This window comes from Dunckerocampus dactyliophorus, chromosome 1, assembly GCF_027744805.1.
Source record: "Dunckerocampus dactyliophorus isolate RoL2022-P2 chromosome 1, RoL_Ddac_1.1, whole genome shotgun sequence".
Taxonomy (NCBI): domain Eukaryota; kingdom Metazoa; phylum Chordata; class Actinopteri; order Syngnathiformes; family Syngnathidae; genus Dunckerocampus; species Dunckerocampus dactyliophorus.
The window spans coordinates 29,988,380-30,008,531 of record NC_072819.1 but is presented as its reverse complement, the minus strand read 5'-3'; the positions used below and the strand labels follow the sequence as shown (position 1 = coordinate 30,008,531).

Here is a 20,152-nt window from a genome sequence, read left to right as displayed (position 1 = left end):
TCTACACAAACTTAAATGTTCAAGAAAACATGTTCAATTTTATATAAGTATGGGAGTTTAAAGAAACAGTCTCTAGGTTAGTTAGTTTGATTGCTTTGAATTGTTTTTCCATGTTCCAAGACGACTAACAGAGCAGCCAACCCCGGAGACCGGCGAGAGACCACACCCCACAAAGGGAGGCCAGGGAGCAGGACCAGGCATGCCAGAGGCCACCCCACGCCCGGCCCCTGACACAGGAACGCCCTACCCAGGGACGGAGGAGGTATCTCCGCCCCACCCCATGGAGTCCCGGGCAACAGAGGTGGAACATCCAAATTACTACAAAAGTGATAGCCCCCCAAAAAAACACTGCTGAACAAAAAGAACATTAAGGCGTGACTCAATTTTGCCAGAAAACATCTTTATGATCCCCAAGATCTTTGGGAAAATACTCTGTGGTCGGACAAAACAAAAGTTGAACTTTTTGGAAGGCGTGTGTCCCATTACATCTGGCGTAAAAGTAATGCCACATTTCAGAAAAAAACATCATACCAACAGTAAAATATGAGGGTGGTAGTGTGATGGGCCGGGGGCTGTTTTGCTGCTTCAGGACCTGGAAGACTTGCTGTGATAAATGGAACAATGACTTCTGCTGTCTAATATAAAATATGAATGTACCTGTGTTTAGTTATGGTTGACACTGTCAGACAGATATTAAAGGGACTCTATGCAACTTGCTACAAATTGCATTTGTTTAAATAAAAAAATATAACTACACCACCACCGGCTAGAATATGTTTCCAATAGCGGTTTAAAAGAACAAATTGTACAAAAATGTCTGTGTTCATTATAAATGTATTATGAATTAAACTGCATAAAATATTTGGTCAATTCTCATTCAGCACAAATGAAATAATTGGCGTTAATGACTGTCATTCACGGCTGTTGGTATTCATGTACATGTCTATAACACGTACATGCATACACAAAAGCACTCTCAGAGAAGCGACTGGTTTTGTGGTTATCATAGGCCAGGGGTCGGCACCCCGGGGCTCCGGAGCCCCATGCGGCTCTTCAGCTTCCCTGTTGCGGCTCCCTTCGCTGAGCTTGGTGATTTTTTTAACACCTCAGTGGAGGAAATGTGCATTTTCGAAAAAAGTTTGATATTTCCAACCCATCGCAAGTCCATGAATGCATCTAGATCGAGTCAGAACTATCTGATTGGATGAGCAAGGGAAATGCAAATACACCAACGGTGCCTGGTGTGTTTTAAAAAGTAGTGTATTTAAAATCATAGCATAGCTCATAGCATAAAGAATACAAGACTCTCCATCCACCCATTTTCTATACCGCTTGTCCTCATTAGGGCCGGTGGTGTGCTGGAGCCTATCCCAGCTGATTTTGGGCGGGCGGGGTACACCCTGGACTGGTCGACGGTAACTAACCACACAACATAAAGTGAACATGACTACTTTACTGTGTTTTCATATACAGTATTTTATTGGCAGTAACACTTTATCCACAACATAAACTGAGCATGAAAATAAAACAGCAAATACATTAATTGTTCACAAAAGCTTCCATTGAACATTCATTCTGTTTAGTGGGAGGTGCTTTACATCCTCCATGGCTCGTTTGCTGCGTATCTTAATCTCTCCCTGATGTGTGCAAGAATACATTCAACTCAGACGTTATTGTGCAACTGACATACGTACATGAGGAAATACAGGAATACAAGAGGAAATATGTGTTGCTAATACACAAACTGTGCAAGTCTTTACAGTAAAATGTCGGCCATTATTTACATGCATGGCCATTTACTTAAAGTCCATGTTTTTGTAGTCATCGGTGCATCTGTGCTTATTTGCAGAGTACCTGGTGCACACCAAATGAGGAAGACAGGGACAGGTGTGGTGCTGCCGCTTCCCTGGGTACGGCACCTAAACGTGGCAAAGAGAGGAAGTTCAGTGTGATATAATACTTCACTGGAGAAGCGAGTTGTCAAAGCTGCTCTTAATAAGTCTTAATTCAGAGATGGATATACTTTGGCACAAGTCATTGCTGCCATCTTAAGATAATCTAAATGATGTATGGCCCCTGATTGCCTGCTGCACTGTGCAGTAGATCAATAGCCTCTGCAGTATCTGCAGCATTTTAAGACTTCTGTCAGCATCTCAGTACTTAAAATGTGAGTAAGAGGGAGAGAATGAAAGTGAGTGATGCCGTGAGGATTAAACATCTCATGTTTTGCCCACCTTGTGGCTCAGCGGGTGGCATTCATCCCCTTCCATGCCTCTAGGGACGCATATCCTCAGACCCCTCAGCCATAGACTTACTGCGCAGCATGTACCAAAATCACACTGTATGTCTCGCTGACAAGCCTGGAGGAGACACCGTCAAGCAGATATAAAGAGAACGGTCAGATGAGACTTTACTGATGCCAATAAATCAGTACTGTGTTAATCCAAATGGCAATATAACCTGTTTTGTTTGAATTTCATTTTCACTTCCATTCACCCACGTACATTTGTCCTTGGTGTCATTGCTTGTCATCTCCCTAATCCAATTATAAACGAGTATCAATCACAGCAATAATATAATTTCCTCTGGTGTTTCCAGTGGCCGTGAATAAGGAGGAGGGGGACAAGGATGTGGGCTCCACGCTGTCATGTGTAATCACATTTAACTTCATTGATCAAAAAAGTGACTGTGCTTTTTGCATTTATTACAAATATAGTGTATACAGTTTGGCTATATCTAAACTGAAGAAGATCATATAGACATATGATTGGCTGGTAGCTGTGCTTCAGGAATATATATTGGATTGCAGCAAAGCCAATTCATCAAAATGAAACAGTTTGATTTACTATTTTTTGTGTAAATTTGGAAATGTAATTAATTTATTACACATGCAGACAAGACACAGTCTCAGAGTGAAGGTAAGAGTTAAAGGTGTGCTATATGGGTGTCCGCTACCTTGATCAAGTAAACTCCAGAAACAGACTACCATGTCGCCTAAAAATGCCAATTTCCATATTTTTGGGGGGACCTTTGACCCTCTGGTCCTTACAGACAATTATCATTAAAAATATAAATGAAAATGTGTGCAACAAATAACAAGTGTACTTTCAAGTTGAAAAAAATGAAATTAATGCTAAATGCATTGTGCTATTAAAATAAACAGAAGGTTGTCACTCACTCCTGTGATGACAGCTCCTTTGGACCAGCTCAGAGACATGAGGAGGAAGGACAGCAGCACTGTCCTGAAGCTCATGATGGTACCAGGAGAACCGCAGTACTTTTCAGCACAGGACAGCAGTGGTTTCCCCTGTACCTTGCGATGGATCCTTTGCACCCTCGCCGGTCATGAAGCTTTCCAAAGTCAGTAGAGTGGGAAGTCACTCAGGCTCCTCTCTTTATCCACCTCCTACACTCGCCCGATTCACCCCCCATCTAACTCCCACCCCTCTGTGTGAGATATCTCTACGCTTGTCTCTTACATGCTTGGTGAAATGCATTAATCCACATGATGACGGATGAGGGTTCCTCTACTTGTTCATCTATCTTTACCTCTGACATGAATTTTGACACATCTGCTTCTATGACCCAGGTGATTCACAGAAATATAGTATAAATAGGGAAACCTCAACACATGATGACATTCACGTCCTCCCTGATGAGTCAGACACCGCTGCGAGCCAAAAGGCACAGGTGCCATAAAAACAGGAGTTTTGGTGGTCATGGCCGGACATAATTATACCAGTAACATGATAAGTTACCTGGAATGATCGCTAATATCAAATGAATGTGTTACAATGAGAGACACAGGGCATCCATGGTGGTATTCATTCTAACATCAACTTCTATTTTGTGACATTGGACCCAACTTTTCTTCCTCCAAGTGTGTTAAAATATTAATACTGTCGGCTGAATTGTATTTAGTAACTAAATCAGGTTTACTTAGCAAAATTTCATATAACCTTATATGAACACCACAAAACAAAACACAACACAAGATGTCAGCTAAAATATTTTTTTCCACAAAAATTTGTCATAAAGAGCTTGTTTCTTCTTGCATCTTCATGAATAAGGCTGCAGTATGCCATCCATCCATTTTCTATGCCGCTCCTCCTCATTAGGGTCGCGGGGGTATGCTGGAGCCTATCCCAGCTGACTTCAGGCAACAGGTGGGGTACACCCTGGACTGGTCGCCAGCCAATCGCAGGGCACATACAGACAAACAACCATTCACACTCACATTCATACCTATGGACAATTTAGAGTCACCAATTAACCTAACATGCATGTTTTTGGAATGTGGGAGGAAACCGGAGAACCCGGAGAAAACCCACGCACACACGGGGAGAACATGCAAACTCCACACAGAAATGCCCAAGGGAGAATCGAGATCAGGTCTTCCCGATCTCCAGACTGTTACTGTGTAGCCAACATGCTAACCACTAGACCACCGTGCGGCCTCATGGGAAAATGCCAATCACGACTTTCTTCCTTAAAATTGAGATTGCTATTCGCTGGGAAGACACACACACACACACACACACACACACATATACTGTACATTTACAGTATATAAATAAATATACTGCATATACAAATTGCTTTTTGAAGTATTTATAAAAATGTGATATGTTTAGTTCAGTGGCCACCATGATTTGACAGTGTCTATCAAAACTGAGCATACATTTTTGATACAGCTATTGTATTGGATCACATTAGATTGTGTAAGTGTACCTAATGTTGGTGGTGGGTGGGCTGTGGGTGTTTCGGCCAGTCTATGACAAAATGGTGGTACAGTACATCAACTATTAGTCAAATCACCATTTGAGATTTGACTCTTTTTCGCTGATTTAGTGAGGTTAGGAAGTGGTCACATCCAGCAAATGAGTCTACTCTTATGTCATCGATGAAGTGTGTGTGTGTGTGTGTGTGTGTCAGCGTGGTTGATTTAAGTTCAGGAAGAGACCCTAGCTTTAGTGAGCAGGACATTAGCCTGCAGCAGTGCCGATGATGGATTCTACCCACATAATTATATTCACTCATTTCTGCCCTGTCAGCAGCCGCTTTAAGGCCTGCCTGTCTTGGGGCAGATAGCAGAAAACAATCTGGAAGGTGAGAGCAGACTTTGCAGCCGACAGCAAACTTTTAAAGAAAATACATTAACAACATCCATCAACATAATGCTCCAAGAAAAAAAGAGGTTCTTGCTTTATGCCCATAGCATTCATGCAATATCATATGATCAATATTGCAGTTTATATTAAGTTATATTAACATGTTAATGGTGGGTGTTGCATCCACTCATACTTTTTTTGTGATCTGAGTGCTGACCTATAGGACGCAATGTGTCCCCAAGATCTTATGATAATGGAACATCTGACAGGGATTGAGTTTTTCTTAAGCATTGCTGAATTCGTGCTCAACATCTGATTGTTAGTAACTGTTCAGCTCGTCAGAACAGACAGGAAAGCTATTATTAGGAAGTTCCATAAATACGGGAGATTAAAACATTTAATTTTACTTTCACATGGCTCTCCCTGTTTGGGACTGGCTTGAAGAATGTGAGTCATGGATGAAGAAATGTGTAACAAGATGTAACCTTTCATTAAAACCCATACAGCACTTCACTAAGGAAATTACAGATGGTTGATATTATTAATTGTTATTATTTCCAGGTATATTAAAATACTTGGAAATTCTAAATTTCAATGCTAAAGGATTTATCAAAATGTATTGTACTCCAAACCTCTACTTAATTTAGAAAGTTAAATTTGTGTACTGTACCCATATATTTTAGTACCTTTTCAAATGTAGTCTGCATCTTTTCTATCAAATGTAGTGTTTCGTTTATTTGCACAATTGTAATGAAATAATTTAATTGACGGGTATAAATAACATATAGCACACATATCTCTGTCTATGTTATTCTTCGGATTTTTTGCACAATTAGAACACAGAATCAATAAAAAAAAATAAATCACAATTGACAGGTGGCAATAATATACCTGTGCAGTGCAAGAAGTGGCAAAAACGTATTTGGAGACTATATATTAAACGGAGACTATATATTAAATGGAGGGCCAAGAGACTATATATTAAACAAAAACCAAGAAATGCTTGCTTGATGAATGTTTAGTATGACATGAATTGCTGTAATCAATGACCATAAAGTGGCAATAAAAAAACAATCCCATTTCTTGCTTTTTGGCCCTCGCGAAGACTCGTAGCCTACGTCACAGGCAGCTGACTCAAGCCGGAAATCTATTACAACAAGACATCTTCCTAAAATAAGCTGAAATATTTCGTGTTTTCGTCTGATTTCGAATGGAATCGACCTTAGAGCAACACCTTGATGACACGTAAGTCATTCTTAGCCTGTGTTTTGACTTTGTTTGTCTTTACACATTAAATGTCGTTTGTCTTGCCTTGTATGCAGCATGAAGAATCCAGCAGTGGTTGGTGTGCTTTGTACGGATCAGCAAGGACACAATCTGGGCTGTAAGTAAAGTCATTTTCTCTCTGATACCGGTAGCAAAATAAACAGAGGCTTAGTGTCTCTTAGAAAACGACACATACGTGTAACTCGTGTCGTTAGTTCACTAATATACTTTGTTTACACAATATTATTAGTACTGCACGTGAATTGAGAACTACGTGTAGAAAATAAACGAACAAAAAAGTCAATTTCAACAATACATGTCATAACATTTCACATCACGTGATCGCATGAATCTAGCTGTCATTTTGAATGGTAAGGGAAGAATCTGCCAATTGTTTTTTTTATATCTACACACCATATTTTCCACTTGAATGAATTATGGGGCTGTTCTGACCTATGTGACTCCAAAACAGGCCGAGGCTCCCTGTCAGATGAGCATGGAGGTGTTGTGTCAGTTTTGGCCAAACAAGCTGCAGCTCTCACCAGAGACCCCACAGACACTCCTACTGTGTGTCTGGAGTCTGACTCAGGGTGAGACTCTTACGGTTATGTATGTTGTTATTTACAGTAGCTTCTTATGCACTGTATAAACCAGAGCTCCAACGTAGAACAGACAATCGCACTGACTTGGTTTGTTTGGCTATACTGCCATCTAATGGACATCTTTATCTACTCCAGTTATGTTTCGTTATTTGAATGAGAAGCCATTTTTAGTATTTTTCTTGTCATCCTGAAGATGAACACGACACTAACCTTTATATGCTTTCTAAGTATGGAAGGATAACATTTTGCCAACAAGGTGCAAGTTTTCCATTTCAAAAGAGAATCTAACAGACTATAAATCCTGAGCAGGTTATTCTCAATTCACTTTATTAATGTTCTCTGCTTGAGGCTTGCTATAATAAGCGTTTTAAATCCTCCATGATTTTAACATACATTATTCTTGTAAGTATGGTCACATCATTTTGTGTCGTGTCATAATACTTTGGAGAACAGAAAACTTCTTCTACAAACAAAACAACACATTGTAATCATGGATATTCTAATGGATGATCTTTCGATTAAATTCATTCATCCATTTTCTTCCACTTATCCGGGTACGGGTCGCGGGGGCAGCAGTCTCAGTAGGGAAGTCCAGATTTCCCGGTCTCCAGCCACCTCTTCCAGTTCCACCGCGAGGACACCAAGGCTGTCCCAGGCCAGCTGTGAGACATAATCCCTCCAGCGTGTCCTAGGTCTGCCCCAGGGCTCCGGTTGGGCATGCCCGAAACACCTCACCATGGAGGCGTCCGGGAGGCATCCAAACTAGTTGCCCGAGCCACCTCAACTAGTTCCTCTTGATGTGAAGGAGCAGCGGCTCTACTCTGAGCCCTACTGGGATGACCGAGCGCCTCACCGTATCTCTTAGGGCAGGGGTGTCGAACTTGTGCCATGGAGAGCCAAGACACTGCAGGCTTTCTCTCCAACCACTTTCTCCAGCAGGTGATTTTAATTGATGAGCGCCTTCCCTCAAATGGAAGGAGGTGTTGATCATTAAAATCACCTGCTTTAGTGACCGGCTGGAAAGAAAACCTGCAGCGTCTCGGCCCTCAATGGCACGAGTTTGACACATGTGTCTTAGGGTGAGGCCAGCCACCCTACGGAGGAAACTGTTTTCCGCCGCTTGTATCTGCGATCTTGTTGTTTGCGTCACGATCCAAAGCTCATGACCATAGGTGAGAGTGGGAACATAGATCGACCGGTAAATTGAGAGCTTTGCCCTCCGCCTCAGCTCTCTCTTCACCACGACGGTCCTGTACAGCGACCGCGTTACTGCAGACGCTGCGCCGATCCTCCTGTTGACCTCACACTCCAACCTTCCCTCACTCTTTAACAAGACCCCGAGATACTTGAACTTCGCCACCTGGGTCAAGACCTCACTTCCAACCCGGAGGGTGCAATCCACCCTTTTCCGACTGAGAACCACGGCCTCGGATTTGGAGGTGCTGAGTCTCAGCTTCACTTTCAGCTGCGAAGCGCCCCAGTAAACACTGAAGGTCACAGCCTGATGACGCCATCAGAACCACATCATCTGCGAAGAGCAGAGACGAGATCCTAAGGCCCCCAAACTGGACTCCCTCGATTCCACGTTTAACAGTAAATTCCATTTTTATTGGCCAAGTCCGCGATTCCATCCGTGATTTTGTTAACGCACAAATCTTAGGGCCCTAGTTGTCCTCTGCATGTGTGACGTAAGTGCATTGGTGACATAAGCTTCCACGAGGCAGAAAAAGTCCTTGCTTATATTTGTAATCACAGTACTCTAAATATTCGAGGAATCGTTGCACCCCTAATTGTATCTACTGTCGCTGTGAGTTGAATTATCACCGGGCTACGTCAAGTCTCAAATGCCACTTGCTGGATTCAGCCGGAGAAACTGCTGGAGCACTGCAGGTATTTTTTTATTGTCATTTATACAGTGGTACCAAAGAGTGTGTTTCTGGATACAAGCCGTCTCTTGGCTGATGTTTTGCTTTTGAACTACGAGCTAAAATTTGGGTTACGAGCTGCTAGTTACTGGCAGGCATAGTCGAAGACAGCTATTTGGAGGACTTGTGTCACCTTAGTATGTGGGGACAAAGGCGGAATGTGAGCAAGCACATACAGCGCTCAATGAGATGGCAGTAAAGGGCCGTGATGGAATTTATTATCTTTATTGTTATTATTTATTAGTGATTGATTGGTGTTTGTGCACACTGCTGTGTTTGTCAAGAAGTTGTCAAGTTTGACCAAGAAAATTGTGATTATGTGAGTGTAAAAGAGTGTTTGTGTGTGTGTATATGTCTCCGTAAAAGTGTTTGGACGTGAATTATAAGCTATAGCCTGACTGCACTACAGTATATTGGCGCAGTCCTAGTTTTGTAAACTACTGACTGTTCTTGAGCACGTTATTTTTTGAAAGTTGGCAATATTTATTTTTCCAACACCCTGTTTTCATTTCATTTAGTTGGTGGGTGTTTTTGCAAACCTTTATTTGTAATGTTAGTCACAATTATATTTTGTGAGATTTGTTTATAAAGCAAACATGATCCAGTCTCATGTTGATAGGTGTATTAAAAACGTTTAATGACCTTTCAAAGGTACGCTTATCACGAAGAAAAGCTTCTTTATCTGCAATTAATAGTGATTAATTACAAGTTAACTATTGACATGTGATTAATCGTGATGACATGTTTTAATTGAATGATGGCCCTAATATATATATATATATATATATATATATATATATATATATATATATATATATATATTGTTTTTGTGTTACATTTGACCAAAAGTTTCAGTTCCAAAATTCTTCATAGTCTTTCCCAAGACAGTCATATCTGATGTTCTAAATCCTACATCCTCAAAAGGCGGCCCATGGGCCTGCCAAAACGCACGGAAATAATGCCGCTCGCCCGAAGTCAGCTGGGATAGGCTCCAGCATACCCCTGCGACACTAATGAGGATAAACGGCATAGAAAATGGATGGATGGATAATGTAAACCATCCAATCTAATTAGAGAAGTACTCATATATTCAGTACATCCTTTGCTCTGCAGGGGTGCATATGTGCCACAATACAACAGCAGCAACAGCAGAAGAAGACTGCTCGCGTTGAAAAAAAAATATGGTGCGATCAACTTTAATAAAAAAAAAAAAGTAAACAAAACAGTGCGTCAACACTTTTAACAGCGAATCTGCATTTACTAAAAATGCAGTAGGAAAGCCGCTGTGTTTACTTTGTATCAAAGTAACTGCTGGAAGGAATAGAACCTGCAGAGGCACTTTCAGACGAAAAATTACGTTGATGCAGTCCATCCGCTCGGTTTGTATACACACACACACACAAATTAAAAACTTTCAAAGACACCTACGAGTGATGCCGGACCATTCAGCGACCCAAAGATGATAAAGGTCTGCTTGCTGACCGCTTTAAACAAGGTGGGATGTGATGACAAAATTAAAAATAATTTATTTCATGCACCTTTTATTTTCATTTGAAATAATGTTGTGATCCAACTTATTTTTGTTTGAACTCTTCATTTACTTGAAATAATTGTAAGCAGAGGTAGCAAAAATGTTGGTACTTCCATCCATTATCTATATCTCTTGTCCTCATTAGGGTCACGAGTAAGCTGGAGCCTATCCCAGCTAACTTTGGGCAAGAGGCGGCGTAAACCGTGGACTGGTTGCCAGCCAATCAGCCATTCACACTCACATTCTCACCAATGGACAATTTAGAATCTTTAATTAGCCTACCATGCATATTTTTGGACTGTAGGAGGAAGCCAGATATTTGTACAAAACCCATGCACGCACGTGGAGAGCATGCAAACACCACACAGATATTCCAACAGCGATACAAACCCTTAGCCCTTGACTGTCCGTCCAACATGTTTACTAGGTTACGGTGGTACTTGCAAAGCAAAATATTTTTCAAGTGGCACTTTTGAGAAGATTTGGTCTATAGATTAGTTTCCTCATCGTATTTTACATTAGGCGCACCACCTAACAAAAAAGTTGAATGAATGGCAATAGTTGGATGCACAGGTTAATTATGTATGTACCTTCTGCCATCTAGTGGAAGAGTATTTAATTGTTCTGCCTGTCACTGCACAGTATGTCACTGGCATAGATATATAGATGAACATACTGCATTATTTGTAGTAAATAAATAATCATTTTCAGACGAGTAAGGGAAATTGGATAATGCCTGATGAGCTCTCACAGCACTAAATGTGCCAGAACACCGTGGTTGGCAGTCACTGGCCTAGGTTAGGCTAAACGATGCCAGGATCATTTAGACTGGTACAAAATTGTTTTCTCAAAATTGGCCAAAAAATAAGGTTGTTTTTGTCCAAATGTGTGAAAAAAGCAATGGCAGTGGTGAATTTGTGTCATTAATAACGTTGACACAACTTTGGAAAGCCTTTTGCATCCAAAAGACAAACATTCAACAAAAAAATATCATGTTAACTCAAAATATGCTCTCGGAATGAATCATGACTGTGAGTATATTGACATTAAAATGATGTGTAAGTGAGTTCCTTATTACAATATTTATGTGATTGTGTTGTTTTTGTTTATCCAGGAACATTCTGGTGAGGAGTCATGGGACCGTCACAATTGCTGTTCATAAAATTGCCTCTTAAAAAGACCTTGGCCAACGAGACAAGAAACATATGTACAGATAAACACATTGGACTCATGCCAGTTACATGAAAATACTACAGTGTGTCAGTCAATAACTGTTCTAATGAGCAGAAGAAGACAGTGTTTAATAATAAATAACCCCCCGCCCCCTTCGACATAATAATAAACATGATCTGGGTTGATAGTGTCTGTGAATTTTTTTTTTTCGCTTTTGGAGTGAGTTTGTTAAACATAAAGATGAACAGTCATGTGACATAACATCAACAAGCAGAATTTGGACCCTTTGCAACCAGAGATCCAGTCCAGCCAGTGTGTAGTTGGCATTGACTGACGGTGTGGTGAGTCTCCTCAAGTTCATAGCTACGCCTCGGTCACATGACCCTGCCCCAGCAAAGGCTCTCCTTCTTGCAGGCTTGGTCGCTCAGTCCAGCCGGCGATGGTACGATCAAGAGGTAAGAAGCAGACCGGACGGAGCCGCCTGTAGAGGCTAAAGTATGGCCGGGGAACAGGTCCTGCTGCATTTTGTCTCGACTAGAAGTCCTCGCACGGCATCCTGGTCGGCTGGTTACGCGCACGCCTTGGTGGGACGCACAGCCGTGGATGGAGAGAATTCCACATCACGCGTCAGATTCTGTTGATTCAGAAAAACCGAGCCTTGCAGGTACGCGTCAGTGTTGCAAACTTTGCTTACTAACGCCACTAAACTAAATAAGGTTTATGCACGACATCCCCACCCACAGTGAATGTAACCCCCCAAAGCTGCGTTCATATGTGGTCCTCCAAAAAGTTATTTATGGCTTTAAAAATGTCACCCAGATTGCGTCAGTGCTCTCCTTTCCCCTCCAGGTGACGTCTAATGAAAGGCACCGTTTTTTAAGTGTCACTCTGCATCTGCTCCAACCATCCCCTTTTTCTTCTCGCCTCCTAGCAGTGTGAAGAGCTGAACGAGGAGGAGGTGGAGGAAGGTGGGCAACCATGCAACCAAGCTGTGGTTTGAAGATAACGACTGGCCAACAGCTACACACGGTAAGTCTTCTATTTGGTGCTGCAATAATGCCGTTTTGTGTGAGTGCCTTCAAGCACTAAACTCTGCATTTACTACATAATCTCTCAATTCCTAAGCACCCCTGTATGCTTTTTCCTCATGGTCAGAATGCAGTTTGGCAGTGTGGTGGAGACAGGGACAATTAAAAACGTTAATGAGTGTATACTGTACTTTTTTTTTTTGCAAGCGATTTGCACTTAACACCGGTTTTGGCTGCAGATTTGTTTTGAAGGGAGCAAGTGCGGAGACTTTTATGGGCTGATTTTACTAATTTAAGCATATCCTACTTGGATGGAATTTCAGATTATCACATAGAACAGTGGTGTCCAAAGTGCGGCCCAGGGCACACTCAAAATACAAATTAACAAGAAAACTTAAAAAAAAAAAATGAAAAAATGGTCGAAAAAAAATAATGAATGAGGAAAAAAATGTGTAATCTAACTTGAAAAAGTCATAATAACAAGAATAACATTGGAATATTATGAGGAAAAATAACTTCATTTTAGTAGGATAAGGTTGAAATAATGAAGAAAAATACGTTGTTTTTTAAAGAAGAAAGTTAAAATATTTGGAAAATGTAAAAAAAAAAACGTCACTAAAAAAAACCTGATAAAAATAAGCAACGATTGAAGTTCATGCTAATATGCGTTTTCACATATATCACAAAGCTGTGTTGCAGTTTTTCTTAAAATGTATATACAGTGGAACCTTGGTTAGCGTCATTAATTCTAAAGAGTGTTACAATCTAAGGAAAAAGTGTAACTTTAAAGAACCATTATTTCGTACTACCAGAAAACGTTTTTGTTCATCAGTATGCGGGTGAGACCTCTGGTGGGATTTAGTATGGAATTGAAGCAATGTACAAATATCAAACCATTTGAAATTATATATAAAAATATTATTCTTAAAAGGTATGAGGATGAAGGAGGTGTGGCTAATCACTATGTGCTTTATGCGCAAATGTGTTGTTATTTATTTTTGTGTTTGTGTGCACTGTGCTTGTATGATACATTATATGTGTGACTGTACATGTATGTACATGTATGTATTTATGTGCGTGTTAGAGATGGAAGGAACTTGATATGATATTTGCTTGACAGGGGGTAAGAGTAATTCAGTTTTACTTCTTACTTCTTTTTGAATATACAATTGATTGTGTGTCTTTTCATTTATTCATTTTTTTTTTTAAGAGGAAAACTGTGGGTTTTGTATGGTCTGTTTTGCGCCTGATTCCAAAATATTCAAAATAAACATTTCAATCAATCAATCAATCAATCAATAATTAATTCCAGAAGGTCCGGCTCAAATCGAAACGAACCCTTTTTTTGGACAATTTTTCCCATAAGAAACCTAACATAAATCCAATTAATCTGTTACAGAAAGCCAAACATGTTAACACGAAACACGCTTTTATAGTTTTACAATTATAGTTTGGCATGCAGAAAACAATTCAAAATGCATATGAATACATATACTGTAATTGATGAATGAAAGGCATAAATGAACATTTAAGGTTACTTTTACTTTCATTGATGTAATTCTTGACTTGACTGTCCCCAGAGGCACGATTATGGCAGCGAGATAAACCACCACCACCTTCCTGGTTTGCCATAAGTTATTTCTTGAATTCAGTAGTGTTCTCACCTCAAGTAACCAAGTGACGGTTGACAAAAAAGGTGAGAAACTACTGAATTTAAAAAAATAACTCGTGGAAAAACAGGAAGGCGGTGGTGGTGGTTGATCTTGCTGCCATATTGTATCTTTGGGAACAGTGATTGAATTCAGTGAATCATTGAAGGTAAAAGTAAGCATAAATGTTCATTTATCCCTATCATTCATCATTGATATGAAGTTAGAATTGTTTTATGCATGTAAACTATAATTGTAAACTATAAAAACGTGTTTGTGTTAACATTTTTGAGTCACCCACTGATGACATCATAGACAGGTGACGTAAAGTTGCTGACTCCCGGTTCCGATTGCTATTTTGTTAGTTAGCTAATAGGATGCTAACAAGGATGGTTGTTTTCTGATCATAATAAAAAACCCCATTAAGAATACAAGTGGACGCACGCCATGTTGTACGCTAACGGGGGAATCCACGGAAAATTGCGGTGTAAATTTAACCAAAAAAAACGTTAACCGGAGTAGATGCTAACCGAGGTTCCACTGTAACTTCTTAGCATATCTACAGCACATGTGTTGATTTACAAAATGTCAAAGTGGCCCTTGTATCCTTTAATTTTTCAGTATGTGGCCCTCACTGGAAAAAGTTTGGACACCCCTGACAAAGAATGCACATCTGATTATTAAGTTTGTGTTCAGCTGAGTGTGCATGAAGCCATATGAGAATGGTTGGAATACAAAAAATTATTAATAAATATATATTATAAATATAAAAATAAATAATTGCCTGTAGGATTGTCTTTTCTACCATACAACGTCAATATTTTAGACCTTCAAAATGCCATACAATACAGAGAGAAGAAAGAAAGTAAGACGGAATTCACACTTGTGCTACTATTTTAGCCAAAAAAAAAAAAAAAAAGACCTGTGCAGACTTTGGTGTGATTAGCTTAGCATTGACATAGGTATTTTTGTCATCGGACCTAAGGCTGCAGGAAAGAAGATATTGCAGTGCTCTTATACAGTAGAGCCACACAAATTCTGACATGCTTTTAAAGTTTTATCACCAACCTTAACGCCAACAGGGGTGCTCAATTGCAACTTGGGACACAATACAGCTCGGACGTGCCTCATCTGGAGCGCAGTATGTGTACTCATTCTTGTACTGCATGTTTGTACATGTTGTACATGCCGGTCGGGAACACGTGGACTGAAACCTGAACATTTGGAGGAATATTATGTTCAGCAGAGTCTAGATTCTGCCTATGACAGTTGGTTATTCAGGTCTAAGTCTGAAAAAGATGCAGAAAACGCTATGCTGATTGCATCACTGATAGAGTAGCATCTTTTGGTGGAAGCAGTGTGATGATGCGGTGCAGCACCTCTCTCACTGGGAAATGTGGCTTGTCATCATTGGAGGCAATCTCGATGCACAAAGATAGCGAGATGAGATTTTGAAACCAGTGGCAATCCCATATCTCCGCAGTTACGACCACACTCTATCCTCCAAGGTGACATTAATTTCCCCTACAGAGCGGGGTTTATCAGAGACTACCACCAGAATATGGAAGTGGAGAGGATGTAAAGTCTGCCAGCAGTCCTTACCTCAGCCCCACTGAACACTTGTGGGATCATCTTGAGCAACACAACGATGTTGGCTAGCTTGTGACAAATGCTGGTTGAAGAACGGGATGCCATCCCACAGCAGTGTATGACCAGGCTGGTGACCAACATGAGGGGGAGGTGCCAGACTGTTGTGGCTAGGTATGGTTCTTCCACATGCTACTGCTCTTCAAACTTCAATCATCCAATCCGCCAAACACGAGTCAATGGTAGAATAAGTTGTTTGGCAATGGCAGAGAAGATTTGTCAAAGTTATCATGGGCACAGCCCATATACTACTGCTTATCCCACAAATTCATGTTCCTAACAAATGTGGCGCCATTTAAAAAGGTTAATAAACAGGCTTTCCAACTGTATCAGATGTGTTGGCAAGAAGTATTGTTACAGTAAAGACATAATCAACCAAACACAAATGTTATTTGAATTACACTCATTGCCAGTGCCACAATGAAATGTGTCCATGTTACAGTATTTCACAAAAGTGAGTGCACCCCTCACATTTAGTAGCCATTTTTCATGACACTATGCAGTATGTTCTCAAGGGACAATACTTTGGGAATTACTGTACAGTACTTTAAAGTAGTCAGTCAGTCAGCACAGCTTGTGTTGCTGTCTATTTAAACAATAATGGCTGTGTGTTGAGTCATTTTCACTAGACAGTAAATGTATACTGCTATGCAGGCTGACTATTCTATGTTTAATTTCTATAGTATTGTCCCTTGGGAAGATATATTGTAAGAAAAGTGTTGCTGAAATGTGAGGGGTGTATTCACTTTAGTGAGATATTGTATATCGTGCTGCAGAGCAGCCACCAAATTTAGTCCATGCTGAGAAGCACAACAACCGCATTGCATCATCCCATCATATGCTGTTTAAAGTTCTCAGTATGCCAGTCTAGGGGGTACCCCGCCTCTCGCCTGAAGTCAGCTGGGATAGGCTGCAGCTTACTCATGACCCTAATGAGGACAAGTGGGATACAAAATGGATGGATGGATGTTCTCAATATGATGGAGTGTATTTTTACACCACTGCAAACTACAGCCATTATAATAAACACATTACTCATTGATTCTGTTCATTGAAATTGAGCAGTATTGCTTTTTAAAGGAAAACATTTGAAGCTTATGGGATATATCCATGCTAGATTAGCAAGTGTATTGTTATACTGTTGTTTGTACTGTTATTAGCTGGATGGTTAGGTAGGTGTAAGTTTCCGATTAATAATGGCCCGCTTCTTGTTGTAGGACAAAAGTTTAATGCAACCACAGTTACAAGTGACCAACCTGTGAATGGCACTCAGAGACTATGACTTGTGATTCTGCTTCCCCCATTCAAGCATTCAAATATAACATCAAAACAGGTGATTAAACACGGTAACCTCTTACTTACTTACTCTTACTACACTTTCAGTGTTTTGCATTTTTTTATGGTAACGGTCTCACGCAATTGCCCCTTTACAGATAGCAGATGCTGAAAGTAAAACTGGACTTTATTAGGCAGATTTGTTTTTATGTTTCCCTTGTATTGTATTGGGGCCGCAGGGTGGTCTAGTGGTTAGCACGTTGACCACACAGTAACAGTCTGGAGATCGGGAAGACCTGGGTTTGATTCTTGCATGTTCTCCCCGTGTGCGTGTGTACTTGGGTTTTCTCCGGGTACTCCGGTTTCCTCCCACATTCCAAAAACATGTATGTTAGGTTAATTGGCGACTCTAAATTGTCCATAGGTGTGAATGGTTGTTCGTCTATATGTGCCCTGCGATTGGCTGGCGACCAGTCCAGGCTGTACCCCGCCTGTCGCCCAAAGTCAGCTGGGATAGGCTCCAGCATTCCCCCGCGACCCTAATGAGGAGAAGCGGCATAGAAAATGGATGGATGGATGGATGGATGTATTGTATTGCAGGAGATTTTACAGGTGTACCTAATAAAGTGGGCAGTGAGTATAGGTGCACATTTTGGTCATTCATAGCCACACAATTTGTATTTTTAAGTCCAAAAGAGGCTGACCCTGGTGTTTTCACGTGTGTTGTCACATTGTGCTCACAGGAAACGACCAGCATAGACAGAGAATAAGACACATTGGAAATTTTTATTAAATGTGACATGCATTAGTTTCGCTAAAAGTCAGATGACCCCTTGGAAGTCTCTATTTGGAAAGTCATGTATTATCTTTTTTTAATTGAATAGTCTGTAGTGTGTTTTGTCTGCACAAAGTGTTACCACCACATTGAGCTGCAGTTGAGTGACAGTAACACAAAAGTGAGAGCCCAAAAAAAGCAACAATTTATTAGTCCAGCCTCGACTGCCAGCGTGTCATAAATTCAAGCACAGAATGTGGACTGTTGAGTTTGTCCCCCATCTCCCTACATTGGATGGAACCCAATGCGTACAGTATGAACCACAGGATCCATTACAGGAGCCAAAAATAGTTTGCATATAGCTGCTTTACACATGAGTGTGAACATGTGGAAGACTGCTAGCGTTATTGTTATTGTTGAATCGCTTCTCCGTAGCTTATACAGGTATTTGTGCACTGCAGAGAGTATTACATCCCATTCGTGTCAGAGGTTTTTATTTGTGTATGAATCAGGTACTGCAAGATACTAGATACTATGCCTTATCTCTGGATGCTGCTGTATTATATTCCACTTTCTCCACTTGCTGCAGTGCCCCATTTCCACATTTTAAAAAGTACAAAGAGACCCTCCTTAGTCTTCATTCTTGATGTTTATTAGTGTGACTAATTTCAAATGATGCATTCAGTGCATTTTTTTGTAGTTTAACAGGGTTCTTTTTGGGAGTGGAAAATGCCCCCAAACTGAGGCAAGTAGAAAAAAAGCATTATTAGAGAAGCCAACTGTTTCTGTCCAGGTTTTCTAATGGAGTTTTGCAATTAAATCTAAAAAAGAAAAAATACATAATTGTACTCAAAATTCATAAATGTAAATGAAATGAAATGAAAATAATAATAATAATGAAAGAAAATGAAATTAAATGACATTTTGAAAAGTTCATGAAAGTGCAGTAGTTTGCACTCACCCTGCCATGCCCTGTCATTGCCGCACTTATATAGGGCTCCTCAAAACGACCAACAGTGGTCAAATGAAATATAATTCAGCAAACATAAACAAACACCAGCACCAAAATAAACTAGAGCAAAGCAAAGCATAAATGTCTCCTACAATTATATTAACTAGGGATGAGCCGGATACTCATTTTAAACGAGTATCTGTTACGGATCGTGCATTTTTGCTGAGTACGAGCATGAAACAAGTACAGCTCATCATTATCCGTAATCGTGATGAAGGAAAATCCTCATTGGGTAACTACTTATGTATTCACTCTCCATGCTCTGTGATTGGCCAGTCACACATAGCGACCGCCCCTCCCTAGACAGACTTGTTACAGCCATAGAGAGGAGCCATGCCTGTCACTCTTTCACACACAAACACAATACAGGCAGTGACTCTCTGCTTGCTTGGCTCAACTCCAGCTCACGTTCTCTATTTCACTCTATTTCTGTTAGTATGATATCTAAAGTTACTTGGTAAACTTGTTTCATTACGTAAGCGGTGCAAGAGTGACAAGACTGTAAAATGGCTCATCTTGAGTCGGTCACCGGTGGGGTTTTTTTTTTCCGTCTACTTGCTTCTAATTTGGCTGGTGATGTTAAGTCAGTTGGAAAACTTTGCTCATAGTACTGAACGCAGTGCTTTTGAGAAAACCGCAGTGAACAAGGCTGACAGATTATTTCTCAGTGTGCCATCACTGGATGTTTGCATGAATCACCAACTTCACACAGATCATTAAAAAATAAATAAAGTCTTACAGATCACTTACATACAGTATATATATACACAGTACACCCAAAGCTGAATAATAAACAATAATAAATATAGCAACTTCTGATCAATCCATGTCAATTTCAGACTTAAAATAATGTACAGATTGAAGCCCCACCCATTTCAGGTTAAACCACACACACTTCCGGTTTATGCCCCGCTCATTCCAAGTACAGATATGGATCATTTAGATGGGTGAACAGATATAGATACAGATACAGTTGTGTACTTGCTCATCCCTGATATTGCCCCATAATGAAACCCTTGTTATGGCAGCATCCATATTAACCAATGGTGGCCTAGCTACCAGGTAGAATTAATTGAATTGCAGACTTGGCTACAATGAAATGAGAAGTTTTCTCTCTGCCCTCTGCTTCAAATTCCAGTGCCTTGACAAAAACTTGTA

The 20,152-nt window shown here is 40.4% G+C and overlaps 3 protein-coding genes across 5 annotated transcripts in view; 2 read left to right on the top strand and 1 right to left on the bottom strand.

Moving 5' to 3' along the window:
• Nucleotides 1–1,796: 1,796 nt before the first annotated feature.
• On the bottom strand, nucleotides 1,797–3,269 carry prok1 (prokineticin 1). The gene is made up of 3 exons (XM_054789040.1): nucleotides 3,179–3,269; nucleotides 2,235–2,360; nucleotides 1,797–1,919 (listed from the first exon to the last, which is right to left on the bottom strand). The coding sequence occupies exons 1-3, from the start codon at nucleotides 3,251–3,253 to the stop codon at nucleotides 1,797–1,799; spliced, it is 324 nt and encodes a 107-aa protein (XP_054645015.1). The 5' UTR covers nucleotides 3,254–3,269.
• Nucleotides 3,270–6,214: 2,945 nt separating this feature from the next.
• lamtor5 (late endosomal/lysosomal adaptor, MAPK and MTOR activator 5) lies at nucleotides 6,215–11,697 on the top strand. Its single transcript, XM_054772584.1, has 4 exons — nucleotides 6,215–6,356; nucleotides 6,434–6,495; nucleotides 6,850–6,967; nucleotides 11,550–11,697. Exons 1-4 carry the CDS (start codon nucleotides 6,322–6,324, stop codon nucleotides 11,608–11,610), a joined length of 276 nt encoding a protein of 91 aa, XP_054628559.1. The 5' UTR covers nucleotides 6,215–6,321; the 3' UTR covers nucleotides 11,611–11,697.
• Nucleotides 11,698–12,221: 524 nt separating this feature from the next.
• slc16a4 (solute carrier family 16 member 4) overlaps nucleotides 12,222–20,152 on the top strand; it is a 49,440-nt gene continuing 41,509 nt past the window's right edge. Inside the window, exons 1-3 of one of the 3 annotated variants that reach the window (XM_054772549.1) lie at nucleotides 12,283–12,457; nucleotides 12,540–12,637; nucleotides 15,816–16,046. In XM_054772549.1, the coding sequence (XP_054628524.1) occupies nucleotides 15,955–16,046 (92 nt within the window). In that variant the 5' untranslated portion in view covers nucleotides 12,283–12,457; nucleotides 12,540–12,637; nucleotides 15,816–15,954. The other 2 variants (XM_054772556.1, XM_054772565.1) reach the window with 2 other exon arrangements.

Coding starts and splice junctions, on each gene's coding strand:
- prok1 (XM_054789040.1), bottom strand. CDS start 3,253: ATGAGCTTCAGGACAGTGCTGCTGTCCTTCCTCCTCATGTCTCTGAGC. Junction 2,361..3,178: donor AAGGAGCTGTCATCACAGGA/GTGAGTGACAAC, acceptor TGTCTCCTCCAG/GCTTGTCAGCGAGACATACA. Junction 1,920..2,234: donor GCCACCCGCTGAGCCACAAG/GTGGGCAAAACA, acceptor TGCCACGTTTAG/GTGCCGTACCCAGGGAAGCG.
- lamtor5 (XM_054772584.1), top strand. CDS start 6,322: ATGGAATCGACCTTAGAGCAACACCTTGATGACAC. Junction 6,496..6,849: donor GCAAGGACACAATCTGGGCT/GTAAGTAAAGTC, acceptor ACTCCAAAACAG/GCCGAGGCTCCCTGTCAGAT. Junction 6,968..11,549: donor TGTCTGGAGTCTGACTCAGG/GTGAGACTCTTA, acceptor TTGTTTATCCAG/GAACATTCTGGTGAGGAGTC.